Consider the following 21,872-nt stretch of genomic DNA (forward strand, 5'->3'; position numbering starts at 1 on the left):
GGTCCATCAAACCCAGCATCTCCTTCGGCCTGTCTGTCCCATCGGCCCACCAAGGACACTTTTTTCTCTATTTCCCTGTGTTTCTTTAAGGATTCGAAGTACAAACGTTCAACATTTACACAGTATTTCACGTCTACAAAACCACGTTACTTTCATTTTCAAAACAGAGCACAGGTTAAAGGTTCCGGGATTGCACAAGGCCTTTGGGCAAGCAGCTGCTCAGCAGCACTGCCATGTTCCAAATATGCTGGAGGCTGTGTCGCTGTTCGCTACTTTATTAAACCCTCGGCTTGTAATTGAGGAAAAGAACCACCAGATACACTGAATTTGCTGAATAGGCAAGAAAACCTGAACACCCCTTCTAAGGAACGAGAAGACATAAAGATGGCTCTGCCGTTTAACACAGCGGAATTTTATGGGCCAGAGGGTGAAGGGCGTGAGGGGATGGGGGGCGTGAGGGGATGGGGGGCGTGAGGCGCTGGTGCCGCCCCCTGCCGCCCGTCAGCCTCCGCAGCGCCCCTGGCCCGAGCCCCGCCGGGACCCGCCCACACCCCAACGGCCTGCCCGCATCCACCCAATCAGCCGGCACTTCCTGCAACCCCGCCAACCAATGACAGCGCTCCACGAAGGGCAGCGCCGTTGGGGGCGTGTTTAGAGGCGGGCCGGCTGTTGAGCGGCGGTGGCATCAGCCAATCAGAGCGCACAACCGGCGGCTGGGCGGGCGGACGGGAGAGCTGTCCGCCAATGGGAGAGGCCGAGCGCCGTGAGGCGGGGGTGGGGCTGGCGCGCGGCAGATAGGCGGGCGGCGGCGGGCGCGCGGGCACGTGACGGAGGCGAGGGGAGCCCGGCGGCGGCGGCGGCCGGGGCGGCGGAGGGTGAGTGTGTCCGTCCGTCCGTCCGTCCGTCCGTCCGTGCGTGCCGTCCCTCCACAGCCGCTGCGGCTCCGGAACATCGCGGCGGGGGAGATCATCGGGGAACGGCCTCGCCCGCGGCGGTGGGGGAGCTCGGCCTGTCGTGGGGCGTGCGGCGGGGCGCTGCTGGGCCCTGGGGGGTGGGCGGCCCATGCGTGGTCCCGGCCCCATCCCGGGGGTGGGAGGGGGCGGGGAGCCCCCGGAGTCAGGGCGAGAGGGACGGCCTGGGGAGGCCCCTGAGGCCGGGGGCGGGCGCGGGGCTGCGGCGGCGGCGCCGGGTCCCGCCCGGCACCCGCAGGGCTCGGAGCGGCCTGGGGGGAGCGGCGGCTCTTCTGGTGAGTTCTGGGAGCGCCGCTCCGGGCAGCGGCCGGCGCCAGGGCCGCGTGCTGGAACCGGCAGGGAAGGGGAGTCGCACGTCGGTGTGGGCAGCGCGTGGTTTAGGTTTTATCGGGCTACGTGTTCCATGTCGGAAATAATCTTGAACGTGCTCCCCAGGAAGCCCGCAAAGGGGGATCGGGAGGTGGGTGCAGAGCACGGCCTGGGCCTGGTTCGGGCTGTGTGAGGGGAAGGAGAAGCCTCTGGAAGGGGGAGCTCATGGCGCGGGGCTGGAGTCCCAACAGGTGAAGTGCAGGTGAGGAATCTGTAGCAGGGAGAGCTGAGACTTTAAAGGCATTGAAATGCCTGCTTTGATTTTTGTCCCCAAATATTGTTTGCATTGGGTGTCTTTAAAATAGCGTATAAATGACTTCTCATTTCTGGCTGAGGATTGTATTGTGTGCTTTTAAAAGAAAAAATCCAAAACACCCACACCATTGAATTAAAGCATGTACAGCACACTGCTTTCTTATCTGTACTGATTCTAAAGTGTGAACTTTCACATGCAGGTTTGTGGTTCAGAACGTTCTAGGCTACAGAAAGAGAAATGCTGCAGGTGATTTGGTTGTGAAGGGTAGTGGACATGTATTAATGGTGAGGGTCCAGACCTCAAGATGATCAGTGTTAATGTAATTAATGCTACAGAGTCTCTGCAGATCATCGTGGAAAACTCTTTCTGGAACTTATTTAGAGTATGCTAGATGTCTGAAAACTGGTCTGTAGGCATGTAATGTATTTCTAAATGTAGTGTGTTGACTTCATGTCGTCAAGTAAGCATATCACATGGGTTTTATGGGACAGCCTTGCACGTTGTGGTTTTGGTTGTTGCTAAAGTACTGCAAAGAGATAGCAGAACTATAATAATGTATGAGCTAATCCAGATAAAATAATGGTTAAATATAGGTTGATATATATATTACTCTAGGTTCACACTGAGGTACCTGACTTCAAAGATAATTTTATTGTTATTTTGGCTGTATTTGATAAGCTTATGCAAAACAATAAAATCAGGAAAAGGTCTGAGTAAAACTGTGTTTGTATTAACTTCTAGTATTTCTAGTTTAAAAAAACATTATGAAGAAAATACTTGTCCAGTTTACAGGCAGCATTGCAAGGTGTGTATGATATGTAAACTGCTGTTTGGGATCAACTGCCCTCCTAGGAAGGAAATCTAGTGTAAAATAGTAAGAAAGTTTTCAAATTCCATCAGATTACCCTCTCATTTGGTGTGCTATAGCACTTACTCTGAGTAAATGAATAAATCCTTTACAGAGAATACACTGAGACTTGTACTTAGCTCTGCCTTTTACTTCCTTTTCTGGCCTTTGAGTTTCTGCTTCTGGGAGTAATCATGGTGGCAGCCTGTTCTTGTTGGAATCAGTTCTTTAGCAGGGCAAACTTGAATTGATTTCTAGGTGTGATGGTCTCAAAGATCTTGGGGTTCCTCCAGATCTGCTCCCACTAATACAATTTTCCTAGCAGCCCATCTGTTTTATGAGGTCAAAAAGCCTCATGGTTCTGTCTTACCCTCCAAGGACTTCCAGTTCTGCAGGAAGGATATCTGTGCTGACAAACAGTATCTGCTTTTTGCTTCTGCACTGTATCTGCACTGTTGTACATTATTTTTAGAAACTGGCATATTTGAAATGCCTATTAAAAGCAAGCTTTGTTGCTGTCCCTTTTCACACCTAATCCCTTGCCTGGTTTGTGCTCTCTAGGACCCAAACAGGAGGAAGCTTTTTTTGTGGGGCTCTCCAGGAGAGGTTTGGCTAATCCTTTCCAGGAGACTTCTTCCTCATGTAGAAGTGTATCCCAGCCATTCCTTTCCTTACTGAAGAAAAAAAAATTGATGTAGGAGGGTAAACCACCACCATGGAGAGTTCTTGCCTCTCTTCTCTTGTCAGTAAGATGGTTTTGTTTAGCCTTGTCTGCTGTTCATTGAGTTATGATGTTAAAGGCAGAATCCTCACAATAGTGGAACTTGTCCATCTGAAAAACAGTATTACAGAGGAAAAAGTGTTGTCTGCATTATATGAGTTGTTGTATAGACATGAACATAATTTTATTATATCCCCTTTCAAGGGGTGCTGAGGCCCTGTACTAGTTGTTGAAATTATAGCATTTGGCTACACAGTTTTCAGCTTCACCATGATGTCCATCCTCCAAATCTGCCTAAAGACAGATCAGGCAGGTGCAGGTGACAGACCTGCACTTGAAACTGTGGTATTGAGCTGGCTCTGCTGCCAACAGCTTTATTTCCTCTATCCTTGGCTACTTACTTTCACTGGTACTGCTACAATTCTTTTTGCTTTTGCTGCTGGGTTGGCCTGGGGTATTGATTCAGGGTTAAAATAACATGGCAGAAGGACTTCGAGCCGTCTTAAACCAGGGGCTGGTTCATCATGAGGCTGTGTAAACAGTTACCCGGGCACCACAGAGGAGGCAGGATGTGGAAGGCAGAGGGATTGTGAGATGTAGAAGAGATTTCCTCTGCTCTTCAGTAATTCTGACTTTAGGAAATTAGTGCACTACCAAGTAGGGTAACTGAGCCTTTGCTGAAAACCCACAGAACTTTCATTTGAGAGGGAAAATGTATGTCTGTGTCTCAGCCTTTCTGTTCTTGCCTCTTTGCGATTTTTTTTTTTTTGTGTTGTGATGAATCATCTTTATGTTGACTTTAAATTTTTCTTCCCTAATTCTTGCCTTGCATGAGGCGTTGTGCTTGTTTTCACTGGTGTGCTTCTGCTGTGAATACCACACTGAAACCCAGTGTTGGGAGCACAGAACTTTGCTAGTGGGTTTTGTTCTTCCTTTGCTTAAGTCACTCAGCTGAGACTTCAGGTACTGCTGAAAGAGAAACCATTGATGCTCATCTGGTTAAATTGCCTAGGTGTAGTTTGTAGTAAATGACTTATTTTCATAAGATCTGTTTAGTCTGACTCTTTACTACTCTTTAAAAAAATAATTAAACCAGATAGCCAGTAGCCATTCAAATGTAGTTATGCATTCTGAAATATGCTGTATGAAGAACTGGCTTGATGAACCACTGAAATAGATTAGTAACCAAGGAGATGATTAAACTGGTTTTGCAGGCTCTGTTTGACCTGACAGGGAAGTTACTAAACAGTATGTTCTGGAAGAATGATAGCAGAGGACTTGAAGATCCTTTCTATGGGCAATTTCACACTCTTCCAGGGGACATGTGTGTTAGGGAGAGTAGTGACAGCTGTCTGTTGTATGAGTGCTTCCAGTGTTGTACCAATGATAAAGAACTTTCTCCTTTATGCCCTGAAAAGGGGGAATTCTAAATAAAAATTAATCTTTGAAGATGCATGACTTTCTTGAAAGCCTTGAACTCCAAAGGTAGCAATCACTTAGTTCTACATGGTAGGTGTTGTGCTTTTGGGGTAAGATCCTGATTCTGTTTCTGAATCCCACTCCAATTTGGTTTTGATTTTACTTTGTGAAAAAGAAAAGTCTGTAGCGCAGATGTTCCAGAAGACTGTTTCCTGCACTCTGCTATAGATCTTAAAAATACAGGGGTAAAATGTTGTAGCCTTTTGACAATCAGGTGCACAGTGCTTAAATGTGTCGGCTCTGAAGTTTTCTGGGGTAGAAGTTGGCCATGGGTGTGTGCAGAGAGAACAAGTAATCTGTAACACTGACAGTCTCAAACTTTGGGATTGCAGTAGTATTCCCTTCAGTCTGAGTGGTGTGCCAATCTCTGTAAGTGACTGAAGACCTTATTAAAAAAAAAAGTATATGGAGTTATCTCTGACTTGAAACATTGTTATGGTGAAAGTGATGGTTACACTGAAGTAGAATGGAGACATCAGAAGCTCTCACCTATTATGAAAGTGTTCCTGTGTTAATGGCTTTTGACAGTTGCATGACCAGAAATACACCAACCTTCAGAAATACTGCACAGTTTAACCTAAGGAAGGGAGGTGAAGGCAGAGTAAAAAATGGCTAAGGATGGTAATTGCTTGGAAATTGGACACTTTTTAAGAGAGAAGTCTGATCATAATAGAGTAGGTGAGAGCGTCTGAAGGTTAGACTATGTTTGACATGGCTAACTGAATACCTGTAGTTGCCAGCAACTTAAAGTTCCACTGAAAAATTGATTTATGCCTGTTTTGTATAAAAGCTGAGTTGTAGCTCTTTCCCCCTACCCATCTCTTCTATTTAGGAATAACCTAATTTACTAGGGCATAATTGTGTTTATGTTGTGTCCCTAAGGATTGTGTAAAGTGAATTTGAAATTTTTTCCTGTAGCAGTACATCCATTATGGATAGAAGTAGCTTTTTAAATATCGAAAATGTGTGCTTCACTTAAATTGCTCTTCTGAGAACATAGTGCCTTTTTTCTATAATTTAGTCAGCTTTTTATATTGTTTCAGCTTAAACATAATAAGGAGTTTGGCATAATAACTGGCAGTTGCAGAAGAAGCTACCAGCCTGTACTCAAGGTATATGAATGGTAGCTTATGTTGAATTTGGGACTGATTTAATATGTAGGAAGTGTCCTAAGCAGCTTTCTCCAGGGATATAAACTTGTGACAACTGCTTGCCAATGACTGTAAAGAGGTAAGGACATGAGACTGGATTAGCTTCCTTTCAGATTTTTTAGCTTGCTTTTTTTTTTTTTTTTTTTTTTTTTGTTGGGGAGGGTGATGAAGCTTGCTTGGTAACTTGACCATGAAATACTTCTCCCTTGAAATGAGGTTGAGCAAGGCCTCAAATTCAGACAGAGCATTAAATAAGTGTAGCAGGGTAGATACCTGTGGCTGTATCATGAGCACAGCCATGCAGCAGCAGCAGACTTCGGTCCCTGATGTGTGGTTCCTGGGCAGAATTGTCTGGTTTCACTAAGATGGTTTGACAGAAGAATTTTGGAGGCCACACACCTTTGCCACTTGGGTGTGAGCATGTGCCAAAGTCCATTTGCTGCTGACAAATATTTTCAAAGGGTTGTAGTTGAGGTGGGATTGTGAAGTAGGTAATTACATATGAAGTCAGTGCTGGCAGGAAAGTTGTGGGGGATGATTTAATTCTTTCACCAAAACTTTCTTGCTGGTTTGGCTCCTGGTGAGATTACTTAAAGGATTACTTGCATGTTAAACTGTTAATACCCTTTGCACAAGGTTGGGAGGAGGGGTGCAGAAACTCCTTTTAGGAAAGGAGAGATTTGGTTCATTTTTAACCTTGGTATATTTTTAAGATTAATTTTGTTGTATCACTTTGCAAATCATGACATGCTCATTCTATCTGCATAGGATAATTTGAAAGCACTTATAAAAACTGTATTGTCTTCCTGAATTTAGCTCTATTTTAAAAATATTTAGTGAAGCCCTATTGGTAAGGTAAGACAAAATGAAACCCTTTCCATGGAAAGGTGCTTCTGTGCTGTTTCATCCATGGTTGCTTCAGTCACACAGGGCACATCCAGAGCTCTGAAGATCATTTTTTCAGATGAAGTTTCAGGCTCTCGTTTCTGTACTGCTTTTATGCTGCTGGGTAGGAGTTTATTCAAAGAGCATGTTTTCTGTGCAAGAAGAATTTGCATCTCCAAGGGTACTGATGTCTGCTTGACCATTTTCAGTCCTTGGTTCTGTGTTGTGGCTCTCACACTAATATGAGCTGTTTTGAAGACTGAAACTGTTTTCAGTTTTGGCTGTACACTGTGCATTAAGCAAACAAGCTTTGCTCATATATAACGGCCCTTGGAAGTTTTTGTCAGCTATTCCTTCTGGAATGATTGTCCTTTTGGCTCAGAAGTGTTTGGGTGCAGTTGCCTGAACTGAGTGGGGGAGGACAGTGCACATGCATTTGGACTATAATCCTCAAGGCCATCACTATTGTTGGAAAACTGGCTGCAATTGCATGTTCCTGTAGTGACAAACTGGACATGACCTCAGCAAAAGTCTTTAAAATACAATTTTGTTGTGGTTATAAAACTGCAGTTCTAAAGTTTTAAAATCCTCTCTGTCATTAGAAGTTAAAGAATAATCTAAGAATGGTAGATCTAGTATGCAGTGTAGTCTTGGAAAATTGGATAATGCTGATAAGCTTTTGAGAATGTGAACTCTTTTAGTTGCCTAAACATGCTTTGGAAAGTTGAAAGTTTGTTTCCTAGCATGATCTTAAGCCCCTACAGGCACTGTTAACTCTGTTTGAATTATGTTTGAAAGTCTGCAGGGCTACAGTATGAGGTAGGAGTGTAAGAGAAGGAGGAGGGGATGTTTGGTTTTATACGTGTTTCCAAAGGAAATTCAGTCTCAGTTATTCCTCTGGTTTTGGGAGGAAAATTTGGAGTGGGATTCAAAGGAGAAAAGATGAGCAAGGCATAGGTTGTTGTTGTGAGGGTTTTGGGTAGATTAAAACTGAGTAGAATTCTGGGAGTGTTTCTGTATCAACCTAAAGATGCAGTGATCTTGTAGTTTTTCTAGGAGGAAAGTCAAATTGAAACCCATTTTACTTACAAGATATTTTAAGCTACAGCTTGCCAATATCTCTCTTGTTTCAGGTCTGACAATGTGCTGAGCACCTTATGAATTAGTTTACGTGTGATATTTTAATTCTCTAAGATTTCAGGTAACAGCTACTCTTTCTTTGGTCGTCTTGTTAAATTAGAGATTGAAATAAGGGAATTGAATCAAGTGGCAGTTTCCAGGAGCTTCAACTGCTTATAGGCATCTGCCAGTAGCAGCAATGACTAATTGCTACTACTAGTAGTAATTTTACAGTAAAACCTGGGGAAGGGGTTTGATTATTGAAAACACGAGAGCTCTGCATTTGAAAGGACAAAAAATATATTGAACAGGAGATGAAGATTGAGTACTCTGCAAAAATTACTATTTTTGAATAAAATAGAAAATTTTATTTCAATTTCAGGACTGACTGGAAGTTTGAGTTCCTGCATGGTGTATTTAAAGTCCTTCATAAGCATGAAATAGGTTTTCTTTTTAGGCTTTTACAGCCAGATATGTTGTGGTGTCATGTATATGTCTGCTGTCCTGCTTGTGGCCTGTGGCAATGTAAGAGAAAAATTGACACTTCTGCATGATTTGCAGAACGCGTACGTGTGGTTCTCCACTCAGTTAATGTCTGTTTGGTATTAAATACTTAGCTTTATGTTGTGTTCCTCCCCAGCTTTTAGAGCTGTCTCAGGCAGATGCTGTAAATAACAGAGCTGGGGAGATAAGTTTGCACTTCACCTGTTGCCTTGGATGCTCGGATTTGTACCGAGAAGCATCGTGTTGTTCTGCGTGCCGTGCTGGCTTGACCACTTTGCCTTGTCTTATTTATTCAGAACATGGAGCTGAAATGGCTACTGTGTGTGACCCTGCTAGCCCTTGGGATCCTTGCTGTCCAGGCTCATGATACGGATGAAGACAATGATGCTGATGATGTAGTTGATATCGAAGATGACTTGGATGATGGTATTGAGGATGTAGAAGAGTCAAAGTCTGAAACAAGCAGTGCTCCTCCAGCTCCAAAGGTTTGGCATAGAATTTTTTTTAACAATTGAATTGCTGCTTGTGTTTTGATTAATGTGAGTCTGATCAGAGTTGTCTTTATTTCCTTAACCTGTTATAATGTTACAAAATATGTTATCTAGGAGTAGGGCTTGGAATTAAGGTTGGCTGCTGCTTTGTTCCTGTTTTCATGTCATCCATGTTTTTCCAGAAGACTTAAATCTGTCCTTGAAATCTGTGATGTGAGTATCGGGAGTTAATGCTAAAATTTCTAGTTAGGTATATACTTGAGTTTTAGTTGCAGACAAGAGCACAATAACTTGGCACAAGCAGCAATATTTATGTAATTTCTGTGTTTATGCTTCAAGAATGTCCAGGTGAGCTGTACTTGAATGTAGGAGGGAGTGTGAGCTTTACGTGCCTGTATTTCTGGAGAATAAAGATGTCTTGAAAGGTGCATAAATGGCCCCCTTTTCCAATAGGTTACTTACAGGCCCCCTGTCCCAACTGGTGAAGTGTATTTTGCGGAATCTTTTGATAAAGGAACTCTGGATGGGTGAGTATAATCTGAAGGATGATTTGGTACAGCAAATATTGTAAAGTCTTGGTGAAAGGCAGTGAAACCCTCTCTGCAGAACTTGTGTTATTCAAAACTGAATCAAAGGCGCCCCTATTCAGTTGGGATTACAGTAATGACTTCTTGAGGCTAGGTGTTCAGATGCTGAGTTAAACCAGTGTTTCCTTAAGTTCTAGTAATAAAGGGGAGGTGAGGCCATTACATGTAGCTTTTTTACTTTCCTCAGGTGATGTGAAGATGGTAAGGTGGTACTTCTCTTTTTTTTTTTTTTTTTTTTTTCTTTTACGGGAGTGAGGTACTTGCTCATGAGGCCATAGTACTACCTTGGGGTGGGAAGTGACAAACACAGAGAAGTTGGTGGGCTTGGGAACAGAATTCCTCAGGGGATCAGGATACTGAGGTGTAGTCATGAGACAGCAAGGGCTACCTTATCTTAAGGGCAGGATTTTTAGTGTGTGTGGTGGGGGGGAAATACAGTTTTCCAACCATTGGATTTCTGTCTTCTAGATGGGTCCTTTCCAGAGCCAAGAAAGATGATACAGATGATGAGATTGCCAAATATGATGGTGAGTCCAACTCAGGTTTTGGATGATAAATGTTTCTGATGCTGTTTGTCATGTATGAAAAAGAGGTGCAAGTCTGTCTTTTCTGTTTCTCAGCTAAAATCATATTCACTGAAGAAAATGAGAGGGATGTTTATATACCTGGCTAATAATATAAAATGTTGTTCTGATTTAAAAAAAAAAATCCTCTCTGAGATTTTAAGATAAATGAGCATTTGGTCAATTTCCTCCCCAGGTAAGTGGGAAGTCCAAGACATGAAGGAAACGAAGCTTCCAGGAGACAAAGGGCTTGTAATGGTAACCCGAGCCAAGCATCATGCAATTTCGTCCAAACTTTCCAAGCCATTTGTGTTTGATAACAAACCCCTTATTATACAGTAAGTAAAGAATAATTTGGTGTTCTGTTGATTCCAGGGTGACACGATAGCAAGCTGAGGTTAATTCCATAATTGAGCTTTTGTTGACTGGGGGTCTAGATGACACAAGATGCTGTAACATGCTATTACACTGTTTTGAGTAAGAGTAAAATAGTAACCCAAACTCCCAAAGTGGCGAGTTAGTAACAGCATGGGTCCTTCTGAAGCCTGGAAAAGGTAGAATTCTTTCAAACTAGACTTGGTAACCTGTCTTGTGGCTTCAGTTCACTTGATTTAATTGTAGTAACAAGGTCAGGCAGCTGACTTTTGTACTGCTAATTGTGGAAGTGCTTGTCCTTTTGAGCGGGTGCTGGTCGGTAAGTAGGTCAGTGCACTTTCTTATACAGTAAACTGCCCCCTGTTTCTGAGGGGAAGTGGATGGAGGGGTAAAGATGCATTTGTTTCCTTCTTCCTGCGTCTTAGTTCATTTGCCATGGAAGATGAACACCTTACATAGGTCACAACTGTTGTAGAAGAATCTACTTACATGTGTGTTAGACTAGCAAGTCAGGGGGAAAACATAATTCAGTGAGAGCAGTTGAACTGTGCACTATTAGTGATTTATCAATTTTAAGCAAAGAGTAAATTAATTTGTATTTCCACAAGATAATGAATTGGTCACTTTGCTTTGCACTGTTTAGTTTTGGCTCAAAATACAAGGCTAAAAATAAAGCCCAGTGGTCATCCACTCCAGCTGCTGGCATTGTGAAAGGATCAAGCATACTTAGCTTATTCCTGACAGAGATGTTTTGCCTTTTTCAGGCTCCTTGGCATCCCTAAAATACTGCTGTATGCTTTTAACCCAAAAGGGGCTTCTCCTAAAATCCATTTGTTCTTGTTTTGTAGTCTTGCAAATTCAATTGTCTGTCTACCAAAGTAGTTGTGGGGATAATAGTTTACCTCAATCCCTGTTGAAGTGTCATATACTGGAAAGCTTTTTCTTCCTCCTCTCTACTTCTAGGTCATTATCGTCTAGGCCATCACTCAATTTCTTTAATTTTTTCTGTCAGGTTAATTCTTCTAAATCTTCATTTTTTTTTTTTAACTGTTTCTCAGGCTCTTGTGAATAGTTCTTAAATCTTTATGTATCCATATCATGGTATCTTTAATATTCACTGGGTAAGTGATTTAAAGCAAACAACAACAAAACAGTGTTACTGTTAATTTGTACTGACAAAATTGTAATTGTGTATTACAAAAATATTTTTTCTTAATGTATAACATGTGCTCTCGCCTCTTCTATCCAAAACTAAAATTAGGTATGAAGTAAACTTCCAAAATGGAATAGAGTGTGGTGGGGCCTATGTGAAATTGCTTTCAAAAACCCCTGAGTTGAGCCTGGTGAGTAATGTTACTACTTTTGGGTATTAGCTGTGAAAGAACTTGAAGTTTTTTCACTTTGCTTCTTTCTGAAGAAACCCTTTTAGTGGAGGCAGTGGGGCCTGATTGCCCAAGTACTTTGCACTCAGCGTTTTCCCAGTGCTTTCAGTTGGAGAGGATAAGTACTGAAATGTGACGGCTCCTTGAGTGGAAACTGAAGCTCCCTAATAGCTGAGCAGTTGTAGACCTTTGCCATACTCTGCAGTACTTCAGATTTTCCTGGGTTCTAGAACCAAAGAGGAGGTGCTTAGGAGTGTGGCCAGCTCCTGAGGCCTAAGAACTGAATTTTGTCCTCTCATTGAAGTGGTTTAGCTGGTTCAGACAAAGCTGAACTACTGGGTAACCTTGCGTAGGCTCTTGTAGCCTATGGGTTTTCTTTAGCCATTTTCCTAGACTTTATAAGATGTACCTTTTATGACTTGTTATCTATACTTCTTATTTCCTTCTGCAGTCTCATTGGGGTTGTATTATTAATACAATTTTTAAACTATTAAAAAATTCCAAAACAACCACAAACACCCAGAACACAACTTGGCTGCCTAATCAGTTTTCATATGTGCATTGAATTTTCAGCTAACATTAGCAAGAACAATGAGACTTGCAGAGTTCAGTGATGATTATATGCAGTTAGAGCTTAGACTGAGGCATACCCCAGTTCATAAGTGTAGACTAAGTGCAGCTTGGCTTCACTTTTAGTGCTGCTTATCACTTTGTGTGAAGGGAACTCAGTGGCCTTGCTAGCCTTTCATTATTGCCAGTAGCTGATACTTCTAATTGATAGCTTTTAGAATACTTTGTAGAGATGTACTTAAATGTTGTGGGTGTCACGCTGATATTTTGGATAACACCTGAATAGCTGGTGTTTTCCACATAGAAAGTGGAGTCCAAAGGTACAAAATTAAATAGCTGGGATAGTTCTTAGCACATTATTTTTTCTGGAGGCTTATATGAAGAACATAAGATTTAGTGTGAAGACTTCATGGGTTTGGTATTCAAGTTGCAGAATAGTTTTTAATGAATTGGGAACTCATAGGCCAGACAATGACTTAAGTTGTATTTCAAGATAATGGAGTGAGGTATTGTGTTGTTTTATAGGATCAGTTCCATGACAAAACTCCATATACAATAATGTTTGGCCCTGACAAATGTGGAGAGGACTATAAATTGCACTTCATCTTCCGGCACAAAAACCCAAAGACCGGCAAATACGAGGAAAAGCACGCAAAGCGTCCAGATGCAGATCTGAAGACTTACTTTACTGATAAGAAGACTCATCTTTATACTCTAGGTATGGTGACTGCTAACTGTGCATATTAATAATTATTACATCTTCTGCACCAGAAGCTCAAAGTGAGCCAGATGAACATGTGAATATTTTTGCCAATGCACCATACGACTAAAAACCACTTGAAAGCTTCAAATGCAAAAACTGATTGTCTGTGCAAAGGCTTATTTCATCCTTCCAGGAAGTCTTGATTCATGTAAGAAAGGTCATGCAACTTGAACTTAATACTTAAAGGAGAACTGAATTTCAGAGCAGTTGTAAGTAACTTGAACTAAGTATATTTGAAATAATGATCAGTGTGTATACACTGTCTGAATGCTGCCTCTAGGTAACATGGGGTACACTTAAGGTTTACATGTAGAGGCATCATAGTTTGTTTTAGTTTTGTTTGTGTTTTTTTCTGCTTTCGTGTGCCAGACAAACTCAGGAGTTCTTGAAATAGTGTCTGGTATATTATCCATGATCAAAATCTTTCAGGAAGTACTTAGGAGTGTCTCTATCTCTTCCTACTAGAGAGACAGCAGAAGATAAAGAAATGAGATTAAAATCCTCTAAGTCACTAGTAGGAAGTCTTAGTCTGGAGTAGAATATGAGTATATACATTCTTACTACTAAAGCAATACTTTCTGTGCCAAAGTCAACTTGTTGTGGTAACTGCTAAATCACTTTACAAACCTCCATGCTTTTAACACACGTAGGACTTCTGCCAAGAGTCTGCCTTTTCACAGGGTGAGATGTGGTGCATCATCACTAGTTGCACTTTGGTGTAAGGAGAAAGGTTCTTAGCAGTTCTTTAAAGCAGTTGATGGGTAGGTGGTAGCTTGGGTTGTGCAGTGGGGATGAGTGATGCTTTATGACTCATGCTTTGTATAGTACATGCAATGACTACAGCAACTTTTTTCCTTACAGTCCTGAATCCTGACAATAGTTTTGAGATACTGGTCGATCAAACAGTTGTCAACAGTGGGAATTTGCTAAATGATATGTCACCTCCTGTGAATCCACCCCGAGAGATTGAGGACCCAAATGACCAGAAGCCTGAGGACTGGGATGAGAGACCAAAAATCCCAGACCCAGATGCTGTTAAACCAGATGACTGGTAAGGTGTTGGAAGGGTGGAATTGAGGGAATAATTGAGCCTGATAATTTCATCCTGATCAAAATGTCTTTCTCACGTGACTTAGGGAAGGTTTTGAGTCTCACCCTTGTAATCAAAGCACTGTCAGTTTAGGCATCTTAACAGCACTTCAGTAGGCAAAGGCAGAGAGGTCCCACATCCTCTGGGAATTTCTGTTTAGTGCTCCTGTTCTTGCAGAAGTACCTATGCTACCTGTTGCTTTCATCCTTGATGAGCTGCAGAAGATATAACTGAAGAATCTTTGTAGTTGTTTGTGTAGTGTATAAATAAGGTAACTGAAAAACCTGACTCCCTAAATCAGAAACTGATCCTGCCTTTCTGGCTTTGTACCTGTGCTTTGTTAATCATAGACTCTATTTCAAGCACAAACGTGTTTTTGCAGTTGCTGCTAAGAAATGGCATTTGCTGTAGCATGCCTCTCCTAGATTGGTTTTAAAAAAATTAGTGGTAATACTTGGCAGTTGGCACCTTGATATGCCATGAGGCACATGTGTTAGGATTGCAAGGCAATTCCTTTCTGAAATCATGGAGTGACCTTGACAGAAAGGAAGGTGAGCTGGCTGTCTAGAGCAGTGGGCTTGTTCAGAGTCTGTAGAATCATGCCTTGGGCTTAAGAACTTAGGTGTTGTGTATGTTAACACATAATGCTCTGCCCTCAAGGGATGAGGATGCTCCTGCAAAGATCGCAGATGAAAATGCTGTGAAACCAGAGGGCTGGCTGGATGATGAGCCAGAATATGTAGCAGACCCTGATGCTGAGAAACCTGAAGATTGGTAAGTTTACTAACTCTTGCAAATGGCAGCAATTATTTCATGACTTTGGTACTGACGTTTGCAATTCATTGTTGCTTGCTGACCAAGTTGCTGTTCAGGCTATTTTTCTTCAAAAGTAGAAGGCAGTGGTCTGAGGACTCATGTTCTGCATTCATCTCTGCATTTTTCAACTCTTCTGTGACTGTAAGCAGAACAGGGCAGGAATGTTCACCTTGAAGTCAAACCTACTTGGAAGGGGCAGTGGGGGAGGCTGTGCTCAGGGACTGGCTTTTGTTGATCTTCTGTGCCTCACAGTTAGTCTTTGAGATCCTTGTTCCTTCTGCAGTATATTTATCTACAGACTTACGCTATACAAAGTTTCAGTGTCTTCATTTAGTGGTAGGAATTTAGATTTTCCCAGAAATCAGACATTGTCTGAGCTTTATTGTGTATGAAGGCAAGGAGTAGACTTCAAAACTGAGTTTGCCTTTTCAGGGATGAAGATATGGATGGTGAATGGGAAGCACCTCAGATTGCAAATCCTAAATGTGAGACAGCTCCTGGCTGTGGCACCTGGCAGCGCCCAATGATCGACAATCCAAACTACAAAGGCAAATGGAAGCCTCCTATGATTGATAACGTGAACTATCAGGTTTGTGTTTTCATTGCTTAAGCTGATGGCCAATAAAGCATCTGTCTTACAAAAAGCAGAATGATTTAGATTCAGCAGATGTAATTAGAAATTCAAGTGCAGTCATGATTATGCTGTATTTCAAGTGGACAGATTCAAAGTGCTTTCTTAGCAGGCATCACTTCATTGTATTGATTCCCAAAGACTGATGAGTTGCACCTGTAGATGTTGTAATTAAATGCAATGAATTGTTATATCTCTCCATTCATAATGGGCTGAAAACTAAAATTTGTCTTCTAGTAGATGAGGCTGAATATCTTTTGTTTTTTCTAGGGTATATGGAAACCTAGAAAGATCCCAAACCCAGATTTTTTTGAAGACTTGGAACCTTTCAAGATGACTCCCTTCAGTGCTGTTGGACTTGAGTTATGGTCCATGACATCTGACATCTTTTTTGACAACTTTATCATCTGTACTGAAAGAGCTGTGGCTGATGATTGGGCCAGTGATGGATGGGGACTGAAAAAGGCAGCTGATGGTGCTGCAGAGGTGAGAGAGGAGGGTTTAATTATGTGCTGCGGAGTGGAACAGTAGAAGCATCTCTGCTTCTCTCAGCCTTTGTCAATATATACCTGTATGTGCTAAGGCTGAGGGTTTTGCTAAACCAGGTGGGAGCCTCGGTTCATAATTACAGGATGTTAATGGTTGCTATAAGTAACTAAGACTACTCACTGGTCTCTTCTGAGTTTTTGCTCTGTATTTAGACTATTTAGCCTAATTCTTAATTTGTAAGCTATGGGAAAAGTACTTGTGCAGGTTAGCTTTTTTTCTTTGAGGTCTGAATTACAATGTTTAAAGTTGCAAAAAGCCTATTTGAAAATTCTGTAGCTTAAATTTAGCTGCTACAACTTGCTTTAAGGGGTGGAATTTGACAGTTCTTTTGGTCTTACAGCCTGGTGTTGTGGGCCAGATGATGGCAGCTGCTGAAGAGCGTCCCTGGCTTTGGGTAGTCTACATCCTCACTGTGGCTTTGCCAGTGTTCCTTGTTGTCCTTTTCTGCTGTTCTGGGAAGGTAATGCATTTCCTCTGATAATTAGCCTCATGTTTAAAAGGATGTTCAGTAAAATGTGCCTGAATGTCACAAATAATTGCTTGGGTTTGTCATTGCCTTTCAGAAACAGCCAAGTGCTGCAGAATACAAGAAGACTGATGCTCCTCAGCCTGATGTGGTAGATGATGAGAAAGAAGAAGAAAAAGATAAAGGGGAAAAAGAAGAGGAGGAGGAAGAGGAGGATGCAAATGAGGAAAAGCTTGGTAGGTAAACCAGATAATCTATGATGTTCTCCCTGATGTAATAAACCAGCAGGATTGGCAGATATGGAATAAAGCCAATGGTGAACTGAAGATAAGTCAAGAAGGAGAATTATTTTTTTTTTTCCTCCCTTGAAGAGAAGCAGAAAAGTGATGCTGATCTAGGAAGTGCTAGTCAAGAGGAGGAAGAAGAGGAGGAGGAGGAAGACAGGAAACCTGCATCCGAGGTAAGAGTGCCTGATCTTTGAAGGAAGCTTATGCATTTTCTTTCATAGGTTATGTAGAACAGGCCTTACCACAATGTTAACTTTTAACCAGGCTCATATGACCCTTCCTCCCAGTTCAGAACTTTTAGAAAACTTAATCCCCCTGAAGAATAGGAATTGCTGTGGCTGACTTGAGCAGGCTTGGGCACCCTGCTAAAGGCACTGCAGTAGATCCTGCCTTGAGAGGGGAATGGGACTGTTGGAAGGCAGCTTCTTGAGGCAAAAGGCTTGCTCAGCTTTGAGTGCAGTCAGGATGTGACCTTAAGTGCCCCACACTGACACAGTGACTCAAAAATGGGTGGAGTGTTGCTTTAAGTTAAAGGATTCTCCCAGCAGCAGAAGCTATTGAGCACTCCCAACAAATGGTGTACATCCACTGTGAAAACAAAGAATTTGCCTGTTTGCCACAAAATATTTTGAGCAGTATGTCCTTTCAAAAATGAAATTCTAACGTAGAAGTGAAAGTGGATTATTTTTCATCGATTTTCTCAAAATGGTTATGAAGGGTATATTTAGATTTTATTTTATTGATGTTTACACAAATTACTTTCTTGCAGGAGGAGGAAACTGTGAATAGATCACCCAGAAACAGAAAGCCAAGGAAAGATTGAAAAAAGTCATAAGAACTTGATCTGTGATTTCTTTTTTTTTTTTTTGTTGTTGTTTTCAAACATGGTTCTGGGAGAGGACCTTGGACACCTTACATGGAAACTTGGACAAACCTCAAGATTTCACCATCCACAGGTTCCAGTCACACGATCCAATGTAATGGAGTGTCTAGCAGTAAAATATTTGCAATCATCTGTTTTAAAGAGCATCATTCCTGTAGAAAGAAAGCATTTAATATAATGGGCTGTGGATTTTGGAATGTAACATAACTAACCTTTTCATTTTTGGTTTTAAATATTCTTTTCTGTTCTTAAGTAGATTGGTAGAATTTTTCCAGTCTCAAACCTTGGCTTAATTTAATATATTAATTAGTGAAATATAACAATGAATCTTGAAAGTGCTAGGTGATAAAAATGCAGTTTTATAACTAGTTTTTTTTACAAATATGTAAATTCCTAAATGCACCAATGTCTTTACACCCCAAAAATTTGGTAATTGTTTGAAGAAAAGTTGTCAATGCATTTGACAACAGCCCTGCCCTCAAAAGAAAAGACAGCTGGGGGGAGATGTATGGGGAAACCAGAAGTGAAACTCTGTAATCAATCAACTTCATTCTTTTGGGGGGAGGGGAAAGAGGAAGAAGGGGTGGAAGGAAGGCGTTAGGCAGTCTATAAAATAAATGCATACTGTGCATGGCTAAAGCCCTGTTAAATGTTGACAAACGATCTAGGATTTGGAGTGGGCCATCTTAATGTGGCATTTAATCCTGCAGAGCTTGCAGACAACCAAGTTTATTTGTTCTTGAACTCTTTGTAAAGCTGAGCGATGCTGGGGAGGTGTGGTTAGGCTGCTTCCCCCTTTGCCCTCTGTTCAGCCACCGGTGTTTTCCTCTCTGTGACGATACAGCTCTTCCTGAGAGCAGCTTTGCCTCAGTTGCTGAAGCACTTCATGTTCAGCTCATTGTCCAACTCGATTTCATAGCTAGGCCTGCTCCTTTCCAGGGTCCAAACACTGAATAAGACAGTGTCCCATATCCTCTCACTGTTGTCACGTATGTCTGCTGTAGAAATGGGGGAGGTAGGCAGGTAGACAAGTTGAACTGAGTATTTGTTAAGGAAAAAAAAACCACAACCAAGATGTCAGTATTGTAGGTGGGGAAGGAGCATGTGGAATCTCTTAACTGGTATGTGAAACTGTTTTAAGTCCTTTTATTTGCTCTTCATGTAACAAGTGCATTCTAAATTATATTGTGAATGTTAGGAAATTCCAATTCCAGCTGAATAAATTTTTTTAAGTGTTGAGTCTACCATACTACACTGTTTCAAACACCTTTTTTTGTGGAATGCAGGTGAGCACTACAAGAGCATTACCTCTGAGGGTGAGATGGATGTAATTCATTACACTGTACCAAATATGTTTGCATTTGGATGTCTATGTAGATAAACTTTTGCCTTTGTTTAGAATGAAATTAAATGTCATGAAATTATTCTTCTTGCACTGAACTTAAACACTCCAGTGTTGTTTGGTCATATGATAGGTATAGTGTGTGGAATAGTTCCCAGGGGTTGTGGGGGGAAGAGTGTTCCAATTACCTTGCAAACAATCTAACCAATTACTAAAAGACTCTTGTTTTGGGTTTTTTGTTTTTTTTTTTTTGATTTTTTTTTTTTGTAAAACACCTTTTGCTGCCTGTCCTTATGTTGTATCCCTTGGTTGTTGTGTTTGAAATATTAGTGATCACAAATGCATAGCAGGATTTCTTGATCTCTCTGCAGTGTACAAATAAACTATTGTAAGCAAGATACTGGAAGTAATTTCAGACTTCTGTTGGGAGCTATTGCATGTTTAGAATGCCTTTGCCTGTTGAACACCTGGTCAATACTGCTCCTTATTGCAAAAATAGCTTATACTCTGACATGGAAGATGTCATAGCTTAAGCATTGCTACTAGCTTGTTCTCAGGACTGTATTTTTATCAAGGAGCAGCTGCTATTTATGACTCTCAGTCCTTTGAGATGAAGTATATGTAAATGGTTTCAATTCAGCTAATGTTTTGAGCACAACATAAAAATCTTAAGTAATTAAATGGTTTTTTATCTTAATATGCAAATTGCCTTAAATTCCCAAACAATCCCTGTGCATACAAGTTCTTTCAAAGCATCAAAAGTGAACTTGAAATCTGCTATCAGCTTTTAAATAGCATTATATTAAAGCTAATTGTAAAAATCTACATTTGCTTCTGCTAAATCTCCTGAAAAAGTCTTGTCTGCATGTTATGGCTTTTTTTGATACCATAGTGTATGCTTTAAATAATCACTACAATAAATGAAGACTTTCCAAAATGGATAGACAAGTTACTTTTTATCCTGCTTTCTGGCTTGGGTGCCTCAGCTTGCCCTTAGATTTGCTCTCATTTTTAAAGCCTTGGAGGAAAAATACAGCTATCTGCTTATCCTCAGTGCATAAAGCATAGCTCTGTTTTTTAGAGTAGTGAAACTCCACCTGGCTGTAACCTGTGAACTGCGTTTGGAACTGTTACAGATCCTGGAAGGTGTATTTGGGCCTTTTGTGTCTGTGCAGCCATGGGTGGCAGCTCTTGACAAGGATGCTGAGCTTGATGTGCTGTGTCTGAAAAGTGGCAGGGGGTGTTAAGCTGACATGGTGAACCAAAACAACCCGTGGGCTCTGACAGACAAGGCAGAAGGGCTGAGAGTAGATTTTCTCCTGAAGCCAGTGGTTGGTAGGGGCAGTTGATAGGTCAGGGTGCATCTAACCCACTAACCCCTTCCAGCAGTGTCCCTGGAAGTGATCTCCCCTCGCTGGCTCTGCTCAGTACAGAATGGTCAGCGCTTGAGGCTGTGACCTCTCTACTGTGTTTTGAATGTCTGGTTTTGAGATTGACTCCTGGGCCTGAGGAGGGTTTCTTGCAAGTAGTGACTACTTGCACACGTCCATGGTTTTCTTTTGCTCTTTCCTTACTCCTCCCTCACAAACTCAGCTCCTCCACCGAGGCTGTGGGTACAGACGTGGGGCTTGTGGCTCATCCCAAACTGATGGTTAATACCCCTCTTGCCTCATGGCTTGTGAAAGGGGTTTTTGTGTGGTTTTTTTTGGGCTTTTTTTTTTAGTGTTGCTGGACACAACTACTGTCATTTCATGTCCATTTCAAACAGGTACTTGTAGAAGCAACTTGAAAAAAAAAATGTATAAACTAATCAATAAAGAAATTTAATCTGGTTGGCTTTCTTTGTCTAATTAGCAAAGCTGGATCAGTCTCCATCAGGGTGAGGGTGCGGTGGCCCGTGCCTCTCGCGGTTTTTCGCCACTGCAGGGCCGAACGGCGCCTGCAGCGGTGCCCGGGGCCGGGCCGAGCGGGGCGCGGGGCCGGGCCGAGCGGCGCCCGGGGCGCGGGGCCGGGCCGAGTGGCGCCTGCAGCGGTGCCCGGGGCGCGGGGCCGGGCCGAGCGGCGCCTGCAGCGGTGCCCGGGGCGCGGGGCCGGGCCGAGCGGCGCCTGCAGCGGTGCCCGGGGCGCGGGGCCGGGCCGAGCGGTGCCCGGGGCGCGGGGCCGGGCCGAGCGGCGCCTGCAGCGGTGCCCGGGACGCGGGGCCGGGCCGAGCGGTGCCCGGGGCCGGGCCGAGCGGTGCCCGGGGCGCGGGGCCGGGCCGGGCCGAGCGGCGCCTGCAGCGGCACCCGGGGCGCTCCTGCAGCCCGCCCCTCCCTGTCAATCACCCGCGGCTCCGCCTCCCGAGCCTTGATTGGCCGGGCCGCGCTCGCCCCGCCCCTCCCTACCTGTTCCTTTAAACCGCGCCGAGCACCGCCCCCAGCTCGCCTCCGCTGCTTAATTCGCGCCTCCGCGCCCTCCTATTGGCTGGGAGGGGCGTCGGTCACTGCTCGTGACGCGCCGCGCGCCGTGACGTATCCCCCACCCAGGAAGCTCCGCCCATTTATTCTTAACTCGGCTCTGGAGGGGAAAAACAATTTCAAGATGGCGGCGGCGCGGACAACAATGGGGGGCCGGGGGTCCGGGCCGGCCCGCGCCTGAGGGCGGCGGCGGGGGGAGCGCGGCGGGCTCCGCCGGGCCCCGCGAGGCGGGCAGGCCTGAGGGAGAGCGGGGCAGCGGAGCGGCGCCAGGCTCGGGGCAGAAGGAGGAAGTGGGGCGGGGGGGAGAGGAGCGGGCGCC

At 43.2% G+C, this 21,872-nt stretch overlaps 1 protein-coding gene across 3 annotated transcripts; it reads left to right on the plus strand.

Annotated features, from left to right (window-relative positions):
- The first annotated feature begins 733 nt into the window (after positions 1 to 733).
- On the plus strand, positions 734 to 17,885 carry CANX (calnexin). Of its 3 annotated transcripts, XM_068205889.1 has the most exons (16): positions 832 to 875; positions 5,687 to 5,755; positions 8,599 to 8,787; positions 9,247 to 9,320; positions 9,849 to 9,907; positions 10,140 to 10,281; positions 11,580 to 11,661; positions 12,796 to 12,988; positions 13,895 to 14,084; positions 14,784 to 14,897; positions 15,372 to 15,528; positions 15,841 to 16,056; positions 16,460 to 16,579; positions 16,683 to 16,821; positions 16,957 to 17,045; positions 17,642 to 17,885. In XM_068205889.1, the coding sequence occupies exons 3-16, from the start codon at positions 8,602 to 8,604 to the stop codon at positions 17,693 to 17,695; spliced, it is 1,815 nt and encodes a 604-aa protein (XP_068061990.1). In that variant the 5' UTR covers positions 832 to 875; positions 5,687 to 5,755; positions 8,599 to 8,601; the 3' UTR covers positions 17,696 to 17,885. The 3 variants fall into 3 exon arrangements, with proteins under 3 accessions (XP_068061989.1, XP_068061990.1, XP_068061991.1); XM_068205888.1 differs by lacking the exon at positions 5,687 to 5,755 and having other exon boundaries at positions 734 to 875; XM_068205890.1 differs by lacking the exons at positions 832 to 875; positions 5,687 to 5,755 and adding an exon at positions 1,134 to 1,246.
- Positions 17,886 to 21,872: the final 3,987 nt, after the last annotated feature.

This window comes from Anomalospiza imberbis, chromosome 15, assembly GCF_031753505.1.
Source record: "Anomalospiza imberbis isolate Cuckoo-Finch-1a 21T00152 chromosome 15, ASM3175350v1, whole genome shotgun sequence".
Lineage (NCBI taxonomy): Eukaryota > Metazoa > Chordata > Aves > Passeriformes > Viduidae > Anomalospiza > Anomalospiza imberbis.

Bases quoted from the DNA above. Each gene is read 5' to 3' on its own strand.
- CANX (XM_068205888.1), top strand. From the start codon at position 8,602: ATGGAGCTGAAATGGCTACTGTGTGTGACCCTGCTAGCCCTTGGGATC. The intron at 9,908-10,139 runs GTGAGTCCAACT...TTTCCTCCCCAG, and splicing joins TGAGATTGCCAAATATGATG to GTAAGTGGGAAGTCCAAGAC. The intron at 17,046-17,641 runs GTAAGAGTGCCT...ACTTTCTTGCAG, and splicing joins ACAGGAAACCTGCATCCGAG to GAGGAGGAAACTGTGAATAG.